At 38.2% G+C, this 17,371-nt stretch overlaps 1 protein-coding gene across 7 annotated transcripts in view; it reads left to right on the forward strand.

Annotated features, from left to right (window-relative positions):
- The first annotated feature begins 11,775 nt into the window (after positions 1–11,775).
- The window catches only part of LOC117407340 (glycine receptor subunit alpha-2), a 39,443-nt gene continuing 33,847 nt past the window's right edge, over positions 11,776–17,371 (forward strand). For 4 of the 7 annotated variants that reach the window (XM_059029003.1, XM_059029005.1, XM_059029002.1 and 1 more), the window contains exons 1-2: positions 11,776–12,292; positions 16,535–16,671. In XM_059029003.1, coding sequence (XP_058884986.1) covers positions 12,225–12,292; positions 16,535–16,671 — 205 coding nt within the window. In that variant the 5' untranslated portion in view covers positions 11,776–12,224. Of the gene's footprint in view, positions 12,293–16,534; positions 16,672–17,371 lie in introns of those variants that run through there. The other 3 variants (XM_034012264.3, XM_059029004.1, XM_059029007.1) reach the window with 2 other exon arrangements.

The following is a 17,371-nucleotide window of genomic DNA, read 5'->3' on the forward strand; positions in this document are numbered from 1 at the left end:
AGGAGGTTACAAGACCCTAGCTGATAATCTCATTGGTTTTAACAAGACTGGTTGGTTGCTTGCCAAGAACAATACAGTTGCCACGACGATGATGGTGAGGGCATTGAAGCAACGTTCCAGCATTGCAAGGCCAAATGTCACAAATCGTGCAGACTGCAGCTCAACAAAACAAAATTTCAACGGGCAGAGAAGAGGAAATCGCCTGTTGAAGAGAATGCAGATGTGCTCAAGAAGTACACTCGTCAAAGCGAGCGTGGGACAAGCACCCCCTTCTACTGCAACATGTTTCTTTTGTGGCAGACCTGCAGCTGGAGTGTCATTGCGTGAAGCATCAACGTGACAGTCAAAGGCGATGGCGGAGCTGTGGGTCTGACTGAGAACCCTGCAGCACTGAATGGTGCAGTATCTGGTCCCAAGATAGCCTGAGTGATTGGAGAGTTCAAAGCCTCAATGGAGAAGAGAAAGAAGACAGAACTCTGGCATCATGAGCAGTTGCGACATGCACAGATGGCTTTTGCGTGAGATGTCAAATCGCTAACAGGTGTCATAGAAGAGATGGGGAATCCATTCAGTGGTGACAGCAATGATCTCCTTGTACTGGACAGCAGAGAACTTGCCAATCCATCTGTCATAGACACTGTATGCCAGATTGCGAAGCTTGGACAAGAGCAGTATGACACCTATATCAAAGCGCGCCTTGTCAACCAAACAAAGCCCATTGCTGATCCCATCAAGAGGAAAACCCTCCCCCTCGTCAGTCGGCCTCCAGTCCAAGAAAAGTCAATATCACAGCTACAGCTGTCATCCCTCTTCTCCAGGCTGTACATTGCATCACAAATACGAGATGGAGACCTTGACAAGTTCTTTGAGCATGAAAACCAGACGTATCCACCCGCGTTATCACAAATGGGCAAGCTGAGAATTGGAACAAAATCTGACCTGGTAGGTTGGTTGGAAGATCTGCTTCCTGTACAAGACAGTGCTCCCATTCCCACTGCTGAATTATCCTTGATGGGGCTGCTATCGTCAACATGTTACAACCTGGCCCTGCCAAGACATTCAATGATTATGCAACACAAGTGTTCCTGCCGTACATCGAATCCCAGCTGCAGCAAGCAAGCCAGGTAGATGTTGTGTGGGATGAGTACTTCCTGGAGAGTCTGAAAGCAGGTACACAAAGCAAGAGGTGTCAGTACGCACAGTTGATACGGATGTGGTAATTCTGGCAGTGACATCAGCCAAGCGCCTCAATATTCCTGAGTTGTGGGTTGCCTTTGGAACTGGAAAGAACTTTCGGTTCTTAGCAGCTCACAAAATGGCCAGGGCACTGGTTCTTGACTGTTAAAGAAACACTACTTTCTCTGGAAGTGTCCAGATCAATTACAATAAGAAAGCATGAAACCCTAAAATAACATTTGATTTATTAAAATATACTGTATTTTTTTCTTCTCTACATGTATGTTGTTTTTCCATTGTAAGTACGTATGTATAGCACTATTTTTGTATGTATAGTGCTATTTTCCTCAGCGGAAGGTTACCCGACAAAATATTACATATTGAAGGTATTAAAAAGAAAAATAATTAATTAAATAAATAAATCATTTTCTAATAGCGATAGAGCCCTTCGGCTCGGGACACAACTTGATCCGGTCTTCCAGGTTATGGGCAAAACAGGAATGGATGCCGGACATCTTGGAAAATGGCTGCCAGTGCCGCCACAGGACAAATCTGCGGTGGCCGTATAGCTAAAACTCTTCCTTGGGACGCGCCCTAGCTGTGTGCCAAATTTCATGCTTGTATCACCAAAGGCACAACTCATTCATGTATCCGCTGTACTATACAAACACAATAAATATTCGTCATTACAATTTTCTTTCTAACCCAAAAGGCTGCACTCAGATGTGTTAGCTTACAGTCTTCTATTAAACCTATATAACTAGCAAGTATATTCTGTTTTCTGGGTTTTAGAACCAATCAGAAAGCACAGGCAAACACGTTAGCAAAAGCAAACCAATAAAAAAAAATGTAATACTAAAACAACAGTTCAACAGAAACAGTGGCCAACATGTCTCCTATAGAAAGAAACAAACCATTATGCATAACCACAAAAAGAAAACACAATTCAGACCGTTTACTTAAAACAAAACACCAACTACATTCATTTTATTATTTATTAAAACCAGGTAAACTGTCTAAAATAATTTAAATAAATAAATAAATCAAAGAACACAAACCACACATTACCTTGGGTGAACCAGACTAATCAATAGTCTCTCGTTTCACTGTTCACCCTAACAAATGCCAAAAGAATAAAACCATTTAATGATGGGAGATCAGCACACAACCAAAAAAGAAAGAGAGATATATTCTCTTTTTAAATCTTACCATCAAATAGTAGCAGGGAGACCCAAATGAAGCAACCACAGCAAACAATCTTGATTCACTAAGTGAAACTGCAGCTCTTTAGATACAGGTGCACAGATTGTCAAGAATGGCGCAGCGTTAATTCAATTATTACTTAATTAAAAGTAAATAGCAAAAAGGTCTCACTTGCTACATACAGTACAGACATACATATAAACATGTATGCGTATGCCTAGTGATTACAAAGTCACTTGGCGCTGTGAAAAAACATAACATTTGTATTCCTTCTGTGCTATGGTACAAATGGCACTTGTACTCAATCAGTTAATATCTCACAAGCACAGAACATCAGTCATTCAATCATATATTTTTTTCTATAGCGCCTCATAAACATAATAAAATGTCTCAAGGCGTTTCACAAAATCTACTTAAAAACAAAACAAAAAAAATCTAATTATAAGCCTGGTCGAACAAAAAAGTCTTCAGTATAATTGATTGTGGGAACACTTCTGATGTCTGGGAAGAGCGAGACATCGAAAGGAGTGTGCACCGAAAGTAACTGTCTGAAAAGAAAATCGCAGTGCTCGATTTGGGACATAACACTGTATAAGTTCAGACAAATAGGAAGGTGCCAGGCCATGCAAAGCCTTATAATTAAGCAGAATTACCTTGTACTCTAATATTTGAGTTACAGGGAGCCAATGTCCTAACAGAATGGGGATTGTGTGATGTCGCATCCTAGCATGTCAAGATTCTAGCCGCAGAGTTTTTAATCACTTGAAACTTGGCTCTAGTAGTTTTTAGAAGCCTGCCAAAAAGAGCATTGCAGTAATCCAACCATGATGTAACAAAAGCATGGATTAAGGATTCTGCTACAGCTGTGTCCAAGTATGGACAAACCTAAGAGAGAAAGGAAATAAGAAATATGTAGCAACTGAGGAATTTATGAAATTGTCAATTTTAAAAACAGTGCTGTCAAATCCTGATGCCTTACACATTCTCATAAGTTACATTGCAAGAAAGATCATTTCTAATGTGTGTTTTATATATTGTAAATCAAGTTACACTTACTGTTTTAGGTATCGCTGGAAATAAATCCTCAGTTGAGCCAGTTGTGCATCTGTATGAGATTTCAACATTCTAAACAAGACAAATGTTGCCATGTAAAAGCAGTGTGTTTTTAAATGACATTTACTTTTTTGGAGGTTATGTACATTTATGGACTACTTTAACAGCTGAACTGCCGTGGTTATACTCATACCTGCAACCACCGACGGCAGTCATTATCACAGTTCATTTTAAACATCATCAATATCAGATTCAACTAAAAAGTTCAAGCACATCATATCAAACATATGCACAGCCAAAACACTGTATTTAAATGAACAATTAAACATAAAATTTATTTTCTAACTTACCACATATAATTAAGAATGTGCGCGAAAACACGTGAATTAATTTCTCTTGTTAATGAAGCTCTCCTCACGTTCTTTTCCTACTTAGTAAACAGACACGGACATTTAAATATCCCCTCCCCTAAATGACTATGAATTGAGTAATCTGCATTGGTACGGACAATTCTTTTTCCTAAATCAGAACTGCATAGCAACACATTTCCTGCAAAATGCCGCAAATGCTGCCATTGTTACAACCTTTATGTTTAACCTTCGTCTTAAGAACTGTTGTCATTGGCAATATGCAGAGACAACATGATGAGACCTGATCATAGACACTGGAAAGACATGTTGTTTGCTCATGGTGAACTTTTTTATAAACATACATACATATGTATATAGATATAGGGAGTAATGGACTTTGAGCATGTGGTTAATCCCTTGATTTTTTTCTTTTTATTGTTCCACCCAACTGTTCCTATTTTGAAGCAGGTTAGAAAAAAAAGGTGTTTGCCTAAAATGAAAACAGTTTAATTATTATATTATACCAAGCAATCACTGTTAAGGATTTCTAATATTAATAAAATGTGAATTATTACAAATGATCTTCTTACAACAAAAACTTCACGAGATAGCATCTCTTAATACAGTAAGACACCCTACACAAGATCTATTAACTTAAATTAAATTTATACAGAACCCTGTTTTGCTTTTTAAGAATGCTTTTGAACCGTATCACCAACCGTTCGCAGCATTTTTTTAAATTGTATTACGTTTATGAATTCTAACTTATAAATGCAATAATATAAAAACATTAGTTGGCATCTGAAATATATTCACAACATGTTAAAAATCAAATTACTATGCCATCAAATTTGATAAAAGGGGTACAGTACACTTAACTCACACACTAAAAAAAAAAAAAAGAGAATTCTGCCAAAATCTGTCGTTAACCTTTAATGGGTCATTTTAAGAACAATAAAGTGAGGAAAATACAAAAAATATTAATTTATTTATGAAATATAGGTGAAAACATTGCTGCGTACTACCTTTCAGTTCAGGGCAGTGAGCGTCGAATGTAGTAGCCACTATTTGAGTGTGTGAGCTAAGTGTATCGTAACCGATAAAATAATCAATTAAACCAAGTTGTGTCAGCAGTCCTGAAATGAGTGTCTTCATTCTTGCTGATCAGGTAGTAAGTAGCACAGTGCACCACGATAAGTCAGTTGATGCACCGAATATTCTGACTAGAGTTACCCTGAGCTAACTTTCACAGATAGTTCCTCAGGTTGCTAGGATACCGTCTGTCTGGCGTCCCATGCAGGAGTGTCATGAGTGATCTCAATGGCCTATTATTTGTATACATGTTTTATTTTTGTATTTAATTATCATAAAATGTTGTTTTCATAAAATGCCTACCACAAGGGTAACTGTATTCAGTAAATTAAATACCAAGATCGATCTGGTTGTGAGCTGAGGTCAGAACAAGTGTTCGTTTGTCATCTCCTGCCTTGTTCCTAACCAGAAGTCATTCCAAACTGTCATTCTGACATTACCGCTATTTATTCAACCATTATTTTTTTATGTTACATTTTAATTATTAAAATATCAAGCCTAAAAGTATGTTTTATAATATTGTGGCAGTAATAATCAGAATGACACTGGAGCCAACCTTTAGAGCCTTCTGACTGTCTTTGTCAATGACTACTGCAAATAAAACACAACTGTTCTACCTGTTTTTACAAGTAAACATTTCTAAATTGCAGTATTTAAGTGGATCATAACACTATACACTACGTTTCGATTTGTTTGCTCTAAACATTTTATGGTAAGCATGTTGTAAACATTGTAACAAGCACTGTGACTGTGTTCTTCCCTTTGACAGCATGTACAGGGGTTACAGTTTTGTTCAATGGCTTTCCGCACCCCCACTGAAAAAATAGTTTCAGCATCACTGACCTCATTCCCTTCTTTGATTCAGGCACAGGTTGTATGCATGGGTAACAATACAGACACTGCCACTATTAGCTAATGTGTGGGGGGGGCCGGTTGTGGATTCACTGGAGAGTTGCCAAGGCCCCTGCCACACAATTGGCTTTGTCTACTTGATGAATCGACATGGCGGCTTACTGTAGCTTTAGCACCAAGGGATTTCAAACAAGGTCACTGAGGGTGTTTCCTTCCTTAATTGTCTTGAAACTGACGAGAAACAGACATGGCTTTGGTCCCTCTTCATGTCTGGCAGCAGCTAGCTTTGAGGCATTTTCTCCTACATTTTCCAAACCTTCTTTTTGATTGTTATCTGATCAGGCAGAGGCAGCTGGCTCAAAGAGTAGAGATGATATGCAAGCTGTACAACATTGCTCCCGACTGTATTTCTCTGACTTGTTCCGATTGCGTACACCATCTCTGTAGATTTTTTTTTTTACTCCCTTTTTTTGGTGGCCAAATTAGGCAGACAGGCAGACTGCACTTGCGGTTGTTCAACACAATGTGAAATCTTCTTGTAAACCCAGTTTAAGAAAGGTGCACGTCGATGATATCATCGTGCAAGAACAAATTGGATCACTGACAAAAATATTGACTAGAAGATTCCTACAATATAGTTATTATTCAGCAGACGTTTTTTCCAAAGTGACTTACAGAGGGGAGTGAACTATGCATCACAATCTTACAATAGGACCTCGGTTTTACGTCTAATCCGAAGGACGGAGCATAAGGAAGTTAAGTGACTTGTTCAGGGTCACACACAGTGATTGAACCTGAAACCTCCTGATACACAAACCCCTTTCTTTAAGCCTTCTGTTAATCGGTCACCTCATCATAAAAGGCACCAACCTTACACCCCAATTACACATACCACTACAGTATATCTGAACCTGTGAGCATGCAGTTGTTCTGTTTAGTGGACTGAGAAAGGAAGTGAAGTGAGTTACCCAAGATGAGGTCACACAGGCAAGGTGGAACTGAAAACTTACAGAAAAATAAATAGACCCTAAAAATGACAACCAAAAATATAATATTTACTGTGGAAGTTGTTACCTTTAATGGAGGCTATATATGCAGAAAATAACTTGTGTATTGCCACGTTCTTAGTTTTTTCCATTTCGGTAATTTGAACATAGGAATATTTATTTTGTGGACGTTATTTTTAGGCAAAATTACGATCTTATCAAACTCTCAGAACGAGAGAAGACCATTTGGCCCATCACTGTGTGTCACATTCCTAGTAGCTGATTGATCCCAAATCAACTACCATGAAACACTAGGATAATAAACACTAGTGTTGAGTAGTGGTTAGGGCTCTGGACTTTTAACCAGAGGGTTGTGGGTTCAATCCCAGGTGGGGGACACTGCTGCTGTACCCTTGAGCAAGGTACTTTACCTAGATTGCTTCAGTAAAAACCCAGCTGTATTAATGGGTAATTGTATGTAAAAATAATGCGATATCTTGTAGCAATTGTAAGTTGCCCTGGATAAGGGCGTCTGCTAAGAAATAATGTTAATGAATAAAACAGAATCGGATCTAAATAATGCCTCCCTTTAAATTTGTACTCCCACTAGGGTAATCCCATTGGTCTTCTATGTCCACTGCATAAAACACTTGCAAGATGATCTGTACATGCACGGATTGATTTTTTTTATTACCATTTTGGAAAACCAGGTCCCCATGGTAAAATGTGCCTTTTTTTTAAATGTAATGACTGTACAAAACAAAAAAAAGCACTATAGAAAGTGTAGTACATAATCAAATGCTTTAGTATGGTAGTATTGTATCAAATAGCTTTCCATGGGGGTATTGCAAACCAAGAACTGCTGTAGATGCATACTTGATTGTGTTTAATAATCTGCTGGGATACCACGAGGAATCTAATTTCAACACCATTATGTATGATTTAGCTGGGGAATTGCAATGCGTAGGACAACAGCTCCATGACTTCTCTCAAATACAGTGATAAACAATCAGCATGCTTCTGCGAGTTCAGAAATGACATATGACACATGCAATTTGAGCAGTTAAAACAATGGGAATAAGCTCAATTATCCCTTTACTTTACTGAAGATGACTATTAAATCTGACAAGCTTAAAGTTGTTTTGTTACACACTATGAAGAATGAAAAAGACTAATATGTCAAAGTATTGTGTTCTATAGTGTTATACAGTGGTGCACACCGAGTTAGTCGTTTTAATCATGTTTTACATTCTGTAAGTGGGACGAGTTTCAAATACCTATAACTGCTTGTTAAAAATAACCAGGCTGTTTTGTATCAACTTCTTTCAGTAGGCTACTTCCCACTGTTGAATTAACTGTCATAGAACTTTGAGAAATTTCAAATGATAGCACATTCTAAGCATGAGACAATTACAAAACAATGCGACTTTTGACACAAATCAGCTACTTTGACCACGTTCCCAATAAAGCAAGCCCCACAACTTTACTTGTAAAGTTACCATCTAGTTAATAATAATATCTTTTTTTCTGTTGAAACGTGAAAACTGTAATAATGTAAATGTATTTCACAGTATATGACGGATTAACATTTTTAACTGGATAGCTGTTCCTGCATATTAAACACTAGCAGGAACAGAATGCCTATATGGTTCCTCAGCAACATGAATATATTTGTATATGTAAAATCAGAAACGACCCAGAAAATACAGGCCCATTGTATTCATTATTGAAGAATGATGCATTTATATTGCTGTGCATTGTATACATGGATAGTTTTACAGATTGCCTCGCTAATGGATTCATGACTCATTGGTCATTTTTATAACATTGTGTCACAATATAACCCATGTTTGACACACTGAAATGCACATCTGAACTCGCTGTGCTGATTTAGGTTACATACTGGATGAATGCAGGCTAAGTTCTTAGTGCATGTAAATCCACTAATATCATTGGGTATGGGCATTCCATGAAATATCTGGCATAATATTCAAAAAATGCACCACTTTTGACGTACCCTCTATGCAGTACATTGGGGAGCATTGGCTTGATTTGTATGCAAAAATAAAAAATATGTCCCACCTTTTTCCCATGATATTTTGTCAGTACCTTTTTAGCAATTTGGGTTTACATGTAGTTTTCTTTTAGAGGGATAAATTCTCCTTCAAAATTCAAATGACTCATTTAATTTTAAAATACGGGTGAGAATATTGAAATGTTTTTTGTCAGTGATCCAGTTTGTTCTTGCACGACGACTGACATCATCTACATGCACCTTTCTCAACTGAGTTTTCGGGGGATCCCGAGTGGCGCATCCAGTAAAAGCACTCGCTAGAGTGCAGGATGCGCTCTATAGCCTGGACGTCACGAGTTTGAGTCCAGGCTATTCCACAGCCGACCGTGGACGGGATCTCCCAGGGGGGCGGCGCACAAAAACAGATTTTAGACATATTATTATTATTGTATGTATTTGAATGAATTGTGTACATATTTATATACAGGGGAAATACAGTAAAAAGAAAACAAAAATAGCATTTCCATTGAATTGTGTGGTACTGTTTTTCTGTACCATTCGGCATATAAATGATCTCCCATGCTATCCACTGATATTGCTAAACACATTTAATCAGAAAGGAAACTGACAGGCCCAAAACATTTTGAAACATTATACATTAAACATTATACATTACTTTCTCTAGTCTAGTCAACTGGAAAGGAAATGTGTGCTAACATTAAGAGGATCCTTTTTCTCAACTGAAAGTAAAATACCATGAACTGTGACGAAATGTACATCTCTGGTGGCTACATGTCTTTGCAGGAAGACATGTTAATATCATATTTTTTTTTTTTATCAAAAAGCATACACTGCCCAACATACATTTAAGGGTGTTTTGTACAATTGCAGGTTATTTGCAGAAGGTCTGTATTTGTTTCTATTGACAGACATCATTGTGCTATGATTTAATGTTTAAATTAAAAAAAAGAAATCTTGTACATAAGTTTTGTACACTACGTATTTCATTGATTTATTTTTAATGAATAAATACATTGAGACAGAACTTATTTACTTATAATTTTTTAGATGCATCTCTGTTTAGTAAAAAAAAAAAGAGGACAATATTTTGATCATAGCACTGTTTCTCAGGAAGTGTCAGCTGGTAGGTTTCTTTCTGTTTAAACCAAACAAGTTATTTACCAGACAACCAAATGAAGTCAAGCGGTAGCCCTGCTTAATTTAGCTAGTCTTGGGCTGTCAAACACACAAGTTATTTCAAGCCCTGCACTTTAGTGCACTCGTATTAGGCACGGTCTATGATGTGGTTAGTATGCTCGTTTCCAGGGCAACCAGGAAAGCTGTATTTTTCATTCTTTTCTTTGTTTATAAGATCTGTATTTTTGTATTATTTTCTTTGTTTATAAGATCCTCCTCTCACTGTATAGAACATAATCAAAAATAAATAAATATGATAAAATGTTATTTGTGTCAGTTCTCCTGAAATGTGAATGTGAAAGCCAAGGGCTATTTTTTTATCTCTGGAACCTGTGTTACAGTACTAACAATGGGTCATGCACTATATTTAACACTCCACTGACCCTTGGTTATCATAACATTCATTTGGTTTTATTTTGGAACCACCCTGCTAGTGCCTTGAATAATTTCATTACATTGTGTACCATTTTTGACAGGTTACAGCACTGTCACAGCGTGACACAGCCTCCACAAGGTACTAGGAGGTTTCTTGAGAGATAATCCACCCAGTCATTAATATTTCGCTCAATTGGTGCAAAAGGATTGTTAGGTTGTTCAAGTTCATCCCGAACATACTTAAATGGACTGTGATCCATGGCCATGGAGATTGCCTAAAGTCTCTGTTCTTCATACCATTTGCACGGTGGATGGATGCATTGTGGTCTTGAAAGTAGTGAATCTATGGAGTATTGAAAAGCCAAAAAGTCATTTTAAAGCAATAGATCATCTCTCATACTGCATGTCTTCTACCCCATTGATATGGACCACTGTATGTCTGTGTTTATGTACACTCCCAGTAATCTCACATTTCTCAACATAAACCTTCACATACTTTATAATAAGAATGTTATAAGAATGTTTCTGTTAATATAGGTTAATATCAAAATGGTATTATTGTATCTAATTGGTCATGTTTAGTTTTCAGTTTAAAATAAAGCTACTGTAATACATTTTAATACCAAATTAATGCAGTATACTGTGCTTATATAATTATAGTAGCTTGAATATATACCTGATGTGCAACTGAATCATTAAAAAGTAATACTGACTTCTGTTTGTTTTGTTCATATTTAAATTATTACTTTTACTAAATGTAGTATATCCATCCCTTCTGGGTGCACTGTATAAACAATTGTACATTTATCTCATGCCCAACAGCAGAGACTAAACATAAAGCAGCAGAAGGCATTGTATCAAACTAAATCGTATTATTAGAAATGCCGAGGGATTCTCTAGAAAGACAAGTGAAGCACTGTTTTAGAGGACCGACTGCCTACCCTGTCTGTGGTGTTTGTCTTATTAAAATGAAATATACCGCAACAAAGTCGTTGTGCGTCTGCTTTAATAGGATATATCCCCAGTTCGGTTTAGACATCTACAATATATGGTGTATTTGAAATAAAAATAAAAATAAATCTTTCTAGACGGACAACGCTTTCCTGCTAAAGGGAGTTTATAATTTATCATTTTTTTCTTTTGTGCTATTTTATTGAGCTTTTTACACACACACACACACACGCACACACACACACGCACACACACACACACACACACACACACACACACACACACACACACAACAAAACTTTTGTACACAATTTGACATCGTTATCTTGGTCGGCTACTATTTGGTTTTAAACTGGGAATGAAAATAATTGGTATAAATACATAAATAAATTACGAAGAGCCTTTGTAGGGCGGTTAAGTGCGTGTGCCAATTTTAATTTTGTCACATTGAAAATCTTGGCACGTCCTCAGCTGCCAATGCGCGTGCGCAGTGCAAACGAGCAAGTGCTGTCCAAGTGCTGAATTTAATCAGCAGAGCTGAGAGACACGTCCCTCATTCCAACAGTAGCTGTTCATCTTTCGAAACAAATATTCTATTGCTTTACACAGCGCATTTGTAAAGACCTAACAATTAAAAATGTCACTCAAGTGGAAGAAAGCCGATGGCTAATCACTTATATGTGAAAACGTTAGATACACCTTGTATTAGATGCTGCTTTTGGGGAAAACCACGCTATTTTGAAAACATATAAATAAATGTGTACGTTATACTGTAACTTGGGTATCAGTCTTCTACTAAACTATGATCCTGAGGAATGGCATTCTTTTCTGCTCCTTCTCCACTTCTCACAAAAACAACCTACAGTTTATTGGTTGTAAGGAAAGCAATGTTGACTCGTGGATCTAACGATTGACCAACATTCTCACATGGAATAATTCAAAGAAGTGTGTTAATAACCACCGAAATCAAGAGGAATGCATCCACCGCTTGTTCAAATCCTGACAGCCTTGTTTGCATGCTTCTTAGAGTCAAACAACATCAGGTATGTTGATTTTAAACGATTTTTTTTGTTATAAAGTGAATTTATTGTGTTTGGTCTTATGAATAGACTGCTGCAAATGATGAAGGCTCCTCTCCATTTGTTTGTTGTGTATTGCTTCATGATACTGGTTGTGCACACCTGTGGAGATTGCTTCAGATCGCAGAACCAGGTACTCACCCCCTACGTTATTACGGGTTTTCTTTTCTATTTTCATTGGGTTTGGAGAAACTTACAATATCACAAAGAACTAGGTACCAGGTATGTGTATTTTAAATACCAAGGTAAGGCGGTAGGAAATAAAAATTTTAAACAGGTAACACTTGCTATTTAAACCACATTTTTTACAAGAAGACAAAAAACCTTCTGTTTAATACCATGAAGATTTTTTTTTTTAAATAAAATGTAAAAGTGCAAGAACATTATCTGAGCACTGGTGAGCTGTAAACCGGTTTACTGCTGGCACAATGGTTTTCCTTTTGTGCGATGGTTCAGAAATGCTTTATTTAGGGTTGTCCAGCTTAAAATCCCTTCAAGAACATGATATGGCGTTTGTAAAAACGCAGGATTCGTGTTAATAGTATCCGCGAGTGATCTATGTTTATTAATCTACAAAGAAAACCCCTAACACTAGTCTAGACGATTCCTGAAGAGCTATTAGGACTCCACACAGTATTGTACCGTATGTTATTGCAATTCCAAGCGAGTTGATGGATGTGATTATAGAACAACAAACAGACATTGGCAGGTGGAAATGGTAAATAGGCTTTTAGAAACAAAGAAAGTGTATGTTTCCTCTTTTTAATACAGAAGAAATTACGTTGACATTATTGAAATCTAAAAGGCATATGCTTCACAATGATGTTCAGTGATGATTTTTTTTGGTCAATCTACATAATTTTGATATTTTGCCACGCAGTACTTTATTGTTGCTGTTTATGCAACTCGTCACGTGTGTAGTTAATGTTTTTTCTAGAATTTAGTTGTAAACATGTTATTCTTTTTAATAATAGTATTTTATATATTGTATTTATTTGACACACCTGGGCTATATCGACTTGTATTGGTATGTGATCGAATACGCATGCAATAAAAGCAGTCGTACATGTAAACACATTTATACAGGTGTTTATTAAATGCTGTAGGTAATGGTGTATAGCGTAATATATGTTATAAGTTAACTGTGCTAACATAACAGTACACCAGTAGTTGCCAAATCCTACATCCAGCCACCAACAGATCCATTCTCCCCGGTTGCCCCTCCTGCTCTTTCCTCTTTCTCTCCTCTCTCCATTGCTGATGTCTCCGGCCTACTGTTGAAATCAACTACTGCCATGTGCCCCCTGGACCCCTGGCCGACTGACCTTGTCCATCTCTGTGCTTCTGATCTTACTACTTCCATTGTGCACACTCTCAATCTGGCTTGGTTCCTGCTGCCCTTAAGCTTGCCCGAGTTACTCAGGTACTCAAAAAACCCTCCTTCGACCTAGCTGTCTTATTTAATTTCCGCTCCATCTCCCTTTTCTCTCCAAAACTCTCGAAAGGGCTTTAGCCAGGAACATCTCACAGATAACAATCTGCTTGAATCTCTACAGTCTGGCTTCCGGCTGCATCACAGTACTGAAATTGCTCTGTCCATGACTGTGAATGATCTCCTGCTTAATGCTGATGCTGGTACTCCCTCTGTGCTTCTCCTCCTTGACCTAACAGCCGCTTTTGACACCATAGATCATGGCATTCTTCTTGACTGCCTTCAGAAGTATGCTGGGATCTCTGGAACCTGTCTCTCCTGGATGTCCTCTTACCTATCCAGATGCATGCAGTCTGTTTTCTATTCTGGATGCAGTGGTGTCGCAAACCCAGTCACTTGTGGTGTCCTCCAAGAATCTGTTCTTGGGCCCCTTTTCAATATCGTCACCTCATCCTCCAACACAGCCTCATGTTTCACTCCTATGCTGACTTTCTCCTATCCTCTTTCTAGTAGGATCAAAAATCCAACTTAAGAATCTCAATATAGCTTCCCTGAACCTCGCTAACTGCCTGCTGCTGCCTTCCTCCACATTACGAAGCCTTGGTGTACTTCTTGACAGCAACCTCTCCTTTGATGCCCACATCTCCTTCGTTGTGAAATCTTCCTTCTAACATCTTGGAAACATCTCCAAAGTCCATCCCTACCTTTTCCTGCGGGATGTGGAGATACTTTGTCATACATTTGTCTCCTCTCAAATCGACTACTGCAACTCTCTATATGGTGGTCTCCCGGCACGCACCATAAACTGACTGCAGCTAGTTCAGAATGCCTCTGCCAGGATTCTTACCTGATGTAAAAAACGTGAACACATCACCCCCCCGTCTTGCCCAGCTGCACTGGCTATCTGTAAAGTTCAAGTTCATGCCCTTCATCACACAGGTCCTGAGTACCTCCTCAACTTGCTGATCCGCTATGTCCCTGCCCGCAAACTGAGGTCCTCCGACTCTGGCCTACTTGTTATCCCCAAGCAAAAGTGCACCCCACTTGGGGAACGCTTGTTTAGCGTCAAGGCTCCGACTCATCTGAACTTTCTCCCAGCTTTGGTGCGTGATGCTCCCACCATCACTCGCTTTAAATCAACTCTCAAGACCCACTTGTTCTCTCTTGCTTTCCATGCTCTTAAACCTGATATCTGCTATTAGCTGCTGTGTTGTTGCTACTATTTCATGTATTATGCTATTATCATGTATTATGCATTTTTCACTGTATTGAATGTATTATGCATTGTTTTTTTTTACTGTATAGCATGTATTATGCATTTCTCTGTATTTAAAGTATTATGGATTTTCTTGTTGTTACTGCATTGTGTAAAGCGCTTTGTGATGGTGGTCCACTAAGAAAGGCGCTATATAAAATGAAGATTGATTGATTGAATAATAATAATAATAATAATAATAATAATAATAATAATAATAATAATAATAATAATAATGTACATACGTATACTGACATTTTAAAACTGACCTTTAAATAGTTAAAATGCATGGGTCTGGGGGGCTCCCGAGTGGCGCATCCAGTAAAGGCGCTCCATGTGGAGTGCAGGATGCGCTCTATAGTCTGGACATCGCGAGTTCGAGTCCAGGCTATTCCACAGCTGACCGTGGATGGGAGCTCCCAGGGGGCGGCACACAATTGGCTGAGCGTCGCCCGGGGGGAGGGAGGGTTAGGTTGGCCAGGGTGTCCTCGGCTCACCGCGCACCATCGACCCCTGTAGTCTTGCAGGCTTGCCTGTAAGCTGCCCGAGAGTTGTCCTCCGACGCTGTAGCTCTTGGGTGGTTGCATGGTGAGTCCGCAGTGTGAAAAAAAGCGGTCGGCTGACGGCACATGCTTCGGAGGACAGTGTGTGTTCGTCTTCACCCTCCTGAGTCAGCGCTGGGGTGGTAGCGGTGAGCTAAGCTTAAAAAAATAATTGGCCATTCTAAATTGGGATAAAATAATAAAAATAATTACCAACGACTAAATTTATTAAAAAAAAATGAAAAAAAAATGCATGGGTCTGCTTTCATAAGTATCTAGAAAAAAAATCCCATACCAGTGCTATTGCTTTTTAACAAATCACTCCTCTCACTTATTCTTAGTAACAGCATAGCTTTGAAATATAACTGTGGCAGCCATCCAAACCATACACTGCAAATCGTACAGGTAATTGCCAGCTTGCTTTGAAATTTCTCAGTGAGTGTGCATAAGTTAGTGACTACCTGTCATCAGAAAGGGCCAGGGCAATTCTTTATAATACAAAAAAAACATTGAAATCTGCTGATTATAAAAAAAAAAGATACACAATATACAAATTGATTGTTATATTTATTTACTGTATGTTTTCTTGTTCCAGCAAACCATAAATAGAAATCACTTTATGACCATTTTGGTCAAATTCACTCCTGAGGTGTTTTGATCATATTTGAAAACTATTGGCTTTTTGGTTTCCAGAAGCATGTCAATGAAATACATGTATGTTAGCTGTCACACAATTAGGTCCTGAAAACTCTTGCAAACTCATCTTTCCAATTGATGCTGTCATCTAGTGAGAGCCAAAGGAAGTACATTTAAACACCTTTGTACACAACAGGAATCACTTGTGCTCTTTGGTAGGGTTCATTCATTGAAACTTATTTTTTATGACATTCAAAGATTTATTAAAAAAAAGAACCACAGCTTGTATATTGGTGTTAATATAATGGAAAATGCTGACTTTTATTAATTTATTTTTTCAGGATGGCAGTTGCCAAGGAGCATGATTCAAGATCGTCAGCCAAAAGCTTCTCATTGACTATGTCTCCCTCCGATTTTCTGGATAAATTAATGGGCAGAACATCTGGGTATGATGCAAGAATACGTCCTAATTTTAAAGGTATACACAATATGTTTCTTATTTGTTATGTACTTATTAGAACAAGACAGCGTGTGGTTTACTGTTTCTGAATACTTATCATACTAAAGAAGCTTCCCAGGAGTTTTATATACAGTAGGACCATGTAGGTATAATTACAGTTTCCTCTGAGTTTGTATATTATTTAAATCGTTTTTACATATCTAAGAAGATAAGAAGTCTCACTCTTGCCCTCTCCTCCTGTGTGTGTTATTTAGAGTGGGACATCCGTAGTAAGCAAGGTGCATTGAATACAAAGCAGTTAACCATTCCCAGACAGCTAATGCAATCAGACAGCAGGCCTGATGAGTTAAAGGAATAGCGAGGGCTGTGTTCCACCTTAATGACCTTTGTGACGTTAACAAAGCCAGGAGCCTGTCTGTAAGACAGCCTGATCAACACAGCTCACTAGCCCCCAGGAAACAATCATTTGTATATGGAGGACCAACAATACTAAAGTGGGGGAGGGTGGCTACTTGGGTGTAATTTTCCCTCTAATGCCTCTTTTCCACTGTACACCCGAGCCGCGCCAGGGATGTACCGAACACTCACCGTACGGTTAAGGGGAGCCTGGGTTGTTTTTCCACTGCAGAGCCGAGCCATGCTACTGACGTCACACACATCAAAAGACAGTTGTTACTAATTATTGTTATTAAGTAACTCAGTTTGCCAAAAGATGCAC

This window comes from Acipenser ruthenus, chromosome 8, assembly GCF_902713425.1.
Source record: "Acipenser ruthenus chromosome 8, fAciRut3.2 maternal haplotype, whole genome shotgun sequence".
In the NCBI taxonomy this organism is placed as follows: Eukaryota; Metazoa; Chordata; class Actinopteri; order Acipenseriformes; family Acipenseridae; genus Acipenser; species Acipenser ruthenus.